Source organism: Juglans regia, chromosome 16 (genome assembly GCF_001411555.2).
Source record: "Juglans regia cultivar Chandler chromosome 16, Walnut 2.0, whole genome shotgun sequence".
In the NCBI taxonomy this organism is placed as follows: domain Eukaryota; kingdom Viridiplantae; phylum Streptophyta; class Magnoliopsida; order Fagales; family Juglandaceae; genus Juglans; species Juglans regia.
Window position 1 is genome coordinate 16565709 of NC_049916.1, and position 5757 is coordinate 16571465.

Consider the following 5757-nt stretch of genomic DNA (forward strand, 5'->3'; position numbering starts at 1 on the left):
ACCAAAATCCAAGAAACCATGAGCAGCTTTTAACCTAGATAGAGAAGAAAACCAGATCATGGAGAAAAGTCATTACAAAAAGAGACAAACATATAATATATATGGCGACGGAGATCGATCGATCGTTCATTATATTATTAAGAGATCGATCATAAACTTATAACAATATATAATATTATAAAATATGAATATAACATCTTCACCGAAGAAGTACATAAGTACCATATATAACATGATATCAGACATATATATCTTTCAAAAACACTAGGATCATGCAGCTTCGAGTTAGATTTCTTCAAAAGCTGGCCGTAAACTACTTGAACAGAGATAGTTTTCTCAAAAGCTCAAGCATTGTGCACCCTAGCTGCAAATGCACTCAACGGTTCCTGGTACTGGAAGAGGTCATCCATTAACATAGATTCCGGCCCCCCAACCTGGTGAAGATTCACCGCCGGTATCTCGTAACTGAAAGGCACCGCCGCCGCTTGAGTCATGCCAAAAAGATCCCTTCTGACCCCGCGTAGATTATCGAGCTGATGTGGAACTTCTTGGTAGTCAAAAGAGAAGCCAAGATGCTCATTCTTTTCCCCCCTCTTCATCTCATCCAATGATTGAGGAATAGACATGTCAGAAATCTGCGGCGGACCAGAATCAAAGGTGCAAGTCTGGGTTTTTGGAGACTCACACTTCTTGGTTGATGGTTTTGGGAAAAACCCATGAATAATCTCTTCCAATAGGCCTGAGTCTGACGACTCTTTGGGAATGAACTCAAAGTCATGAATTTGTTGAGCGGTTGTTCTATTGGAAACCCCAGTACTACAGTTATAACTGATCAGGTTGTTGTCAATGGGTGGAAGACTCATGGAAGAACTTACGAAAGTTTGAGAGATATTTAAATTACTAGACTGATTCAACAAAGAACAGTCGGAGAAGGCACTAGCAGAAGAAGAAGAGACATTGATGCACGGAAGCTGTTCATGATCAAGACCCTGAGGCTGAGTGGGTGAGACCAAGGATGGGTTCGAGGAAGAACTAAGCAAATCACGAAGGAGCAACATGTTCAGAGAGCTATTTTTCTGTGCTGCAGACCCAGGAAAGTGATCACCATCACGATGGTTAGAGAAAGCTGACCAACCTGAAGCGGCACCAAACTGATGACGGTTTGCTGGGATCTTAGCAGGCCGCCGAGATTGTCTGGGGAAGTTAAATGGAGGGAGGAACGTATCGGTTGCAGAGGGAGGCGGCGGAGCCGGGTAAACGAAGTTGGTCCTAGCCTTGAGTCCGCGCATGGCTCGAGCGGCGAGGTCGTAGGCGCAGGCGGCATCTTCAGCGGTGTCGAACGTACCGAGCCAGCGGCGCTCCTTGGACTGCGGGTCTCTGATCTCGGCTGCATAACGGCCCCATGGCCTCCGGCGAACTCCACGATATCTCATTGTGCCACCGGGTTGATCTCTCAAGGACCTCTTGTTGGTGGTGGTGGTGGTAGTTGCTGCGGTCGCCATGGCGGTGCACTTCTTATGGAGGTCGGAGATTGGCTCCAGCGAGTGGGTTAGCCGATTTAGCCGCCTGAAATCGTCTTCCATTTCTGTACGACTGTACGTTTGCAAAAAGATAATTGTTGCTGAAGGAGAATGGTCCGAACGAATGAACGATCCCAAAATATTGCCCAAGAGAACCGAGGCCTCTGCGGGCGTATTTATAGTTGCATTAAGAAATACAAAAAATCTATTCAACCTCCTACTATTCATACAACCTCCACACTCTACATTATTTTTAATTTTTATTATTTTTTTCTTTTATTAAATATTTATTATATAAATAATGAATAAAAAATTTAAAATAATTTAAAAAGAATAAACTCAAAAAAAAATTTAAAATAAAATATTAAAAATTTAAAAAATTTAAAAAAGTGTAGAGTGTGGAGTGTGGTGGAGGTTGTATAGCAAAGCTCTAAGAAATAAGAGTAATTATACGTACAGTCATAATTGTTTTTCTTAAAAAATAAAGATGCAACTAAATTAATCATAAGAGGGGCCACTACCAAACCAGAATATATGAAGAAATTAGGGGCCACTACCTAATTTTATACATATTGATTAAAAGATCGACTCATTTTTTTTTTCTTTTTTTTTGAGGTTTGAATTTCAGATTTAATATTTTTTAGCATTATATATATCAATAGCCAATAACGTCATGTTGTTACGTAAGTAAAACTTGTAAATATAAATAGTATTTTCCTTGTATTTATATATATATATATATTATCCAAACAGAAATTAACAATTAATTATACTGAAAACGATGTGTATAATTACTATGGCAAATATTGAACCCTACTAGTACAAATCATTGCACTGTTATAAAAGAGAAATTTAGTGGGCTATATATAATAATTTTCACTATCATTAATTTTTTTTTTTTTTTTCTCCCCCCCCGAAAGTCATGCATTTATATTTGATCATTTAGCTATATATAGATAAGGATCTACGATCTCCTCTTTCATAAAAACGACGATATATAGGAACCCTAGGCCTTTTGCATATTCAATGTGGGTTAATACTATTTAATTTACCAATGTATATTTTTTTATGAATCTTAATTAATACTCTCTTTCTTTACTATTTTTCCCTTTTCATCTATCTGTTTCTTTATTATTTACCTCTCTTCATTTTTTTTTTATCTCTCTTTGTGTTTAAGAAATTTAATTTGGATAAATTGTTGATTAATATATAGTATTCTTAAAAATATGGTTAGTCAAAACAGATAAAAAAAAAAGATATATCAATCAATTAATTATTTTAAATAGAGAATTACTACTTATCATCCAGATACCACTGTACACCAACATGTAATTTGTCATTTTTTTTCATTCTATTTAATTATGTATAATAGTAAGCAATATTAAAAGGTTTCAAGTAGCACATGAATTACATACTGTGTAGCTACCTATCCAGAAACACGTGTATTTTTTTCATTAAATATATTTCATTCAGATAATTATAAATTTTAAAAGAGAAATAATGAAATATAAAATTATGATTTTCTTCAAATTAAATACAATAGAAGAAAATTACTAGATACCAAAATTAAGCTAATTTAACGATGAAAAAAATGGCTCACTTAAAAAATAATGAACAATATACAATTTTGCTTGTATAAGTTCAGAATGTGATAACCAGTCTCTCATAAAAAATGAAGATTACAGAGCCCATGCACATTGATCTACTACTATTTAATTTTTAGAAATGATATACCCACAATCCTAGCTTTCTTAATTATACGAATATTTTAAAATGAGGACATTTTATGAAAATTAAGTAATGTTACTTTTATTAAGTTATTTTACAAAATGCCTCTCATATAAAACATAATTGTATAAAAGCGTACGCGCGCGTATTATTTTCCTATATTTTTTCCTCCATCTTTTAGAAACTCATGACATCTAATTATGTGAAGGTACATATTGTAAACCCTATTATATTCTAGCCTATATATCCAATTTCCTTGATAAAATGCTAGCTATATATTACTAATGTTAAAAGAATTCCTAGATGATACTGCTATTCATATCTGGAAAAAAAAAAAAAAAAGTTGAGAAGCCAAATATTTCACTATAAAAAAATTGCTTATTTGCAACCAATTCCAGTAAAATGATTATTTATAATTAAAATTTTTTATAAATAGTCTTTTAATTGTAATAAATTAATCACAAAAATTTATTTTTCTTATAATGATTTAAACAACTCAAAATAATTTGTACTACGTATAGTCATTTTTGTGTATTTTTCAAGTAGTTCAGTAAGATGATGAAACTCAATAAAATAAAATAAAACGATACAATCAATCACATTAATAAAATATATAAAAAAATATTTTTTTTGAAGAAGTGAAAGGGCTTTGCAGGTTCCAGCTAGCTAACTGTGGCAGCAGTACTGGACACTAGCTAGTAAATATATATATATATATGTATAACTGCCTTCAGCCCGTACGTATTTCCAAGAGGAACAAGGGAATTAAAAGCATGCTTGATAGATGCATTATGCATATATGGAAATAGCATTGCTATGACATCCCGAATAAACATTTTGAATAAACATTGAATAGGTTATTTTATTTATTTATTTTTTTTATATATTTTTTTAATCATCATAAATATTTTTTAAAAAAATAAAAAAATTAACAATATCATTAAAAAATAATTTCTTATTTACTAAATAAAAAAAAATCATTTGACATATAAATTCGAAACACATAATTTTCGAGACAAAAAGTATTTCTCATATGAAAATTGATCAAGAATTCAATAGAATCTGTGTAATAATAATAGGTTTTATTCCCCCCCAAGTACCGGGCCCCTCTATTTAATTACCTCGAGGTTAAATGGTAAGAAATTAATTGATTTCTGAATATGCATGGATGGGTCCGCATGAATTCATGATCTTCGTCTAACATGTCATAAAAGTTAAAACAGATCGATCCATTGGATTCTGGGCAAGAATATATAAGAGCTGCTTAAAATGTTTTCGAAATTTTTCTGCAGGGAAGTTGCAGATTCATGATCATCATGAACGAGTCCGAACTTTCTGGTAGTACTGATCCTTATGATTAACATTCTGAATGATTACGCTGGCCTAGTCCTGTGGCTCTCAGAACTTGTCCGATCCAGTACTCCCTTTTATTCTCGTGATCAAATCAATTATAGCATATAATGTGTGTGTAATTTGCATCTTTAATGCATGATTATTATTTAGGGTTACAGATGTTTAGGGTTTCGAAACAAAAGGGTTTATGAGTCACATGGAGTTGTCTATATGTTACAGGCGTTTAATTAGTAGGGCCTTTTAAAAGTTTTTTCTTTTTTTTTTTGAAAACAGGGCCTTTTAAAAGATGTCGACGTTAGTAATTATTGGGTTCTGTTGGTAGCTAGATGGAGACTAAAGTTGTTTGTATCCATCACTTTCTTAGCTCGTTTCCCAAACCAATTAGTTAATTTGGTTTACATCGATCATTTTACAACAATTAATTTTCAAACACAAGATAATATATATTTGTATCGAATTATTTATTACAAAAATGAATATTTGTAACGAAAATCAATTCATTTTAATAAAAAAAATATAATTTTCATATATAATAAATAACTTATCACCATGAATAAATATTTTCCGTATCATGTGATCGATATTTTTTTTTTATATTCAATCTTCAAATATATATATATATATATAATAAATAACAAAACTCCAATATTATATAATATCATTGTGTCTTTAATTCTTTTAATTAATTTAGCTCCTGATCATCTTCCTCCTAATTATCATATTATCAATATTACAATGGAGGTTTATTATTATTATTGGGCATCCCACATGACCCACTTCTTTTATACTTCTAATATAATTTCAATGCGCGCATTTTTTGACGTTTCAATTCTAAAGAAGCCCAAGATAAATAAATAAATAAAAAAGGTAATTAAAAAGAAATAAAGATCATGAATATCAGTTTCATTTCGATCATGTGCATGCAATATTGATCATGACTAATTTAATTCATTTAAAAGAAAAAGCAACGTAGAGCTCTCAATTATTGTATTTACTGATGAATTTTGCATTTTATTTCGTCATGCATGAAAGTTGAAGAAAACCTGATCATGGATATTGATGATGATCAGCATATAATATGCAGGCGGACTGCCGGTGCTGCATGCAGGAGGAGCTGGTAAACGCATTCGCCCGCAATGTTAATATAAGTTAGCGG

General features: G+C 32.1%; 1 protein-coding gene across 1 annotated transcript; it reads right to left on the bottom strand.

Moving 5' to 3' along the window:
• Nucleotides 1-209: 209 nt before the first annotated feature.
• Nucleotides 210-1649, bottom strand: LOC108981535 (ethylene-responsive transcription factor ESR2-like). Its single transcript, XM_018952747.2, has one exon. It carries the CDS (start codon nt 1581-1583, stop codon nt 345-347), a length of 1239 nt encoding a protein of 412 aa, XP_018808292.1. The 5' UTR covers nt 1584-1649; the 3' UTR covers nt 210-344.
• Nucleotides 1650-5757: the final 4108 nt, after the last annotated feature.

Coding starts and splice junctions, on each gene's coding strand:
- LOC108981535 (XM_018952747.2), bottom strand. CDS start 1,583: ATGGAAGACGATTTCAGGCGGCTAAATCGGCTAACCCACTCGCTGGAG.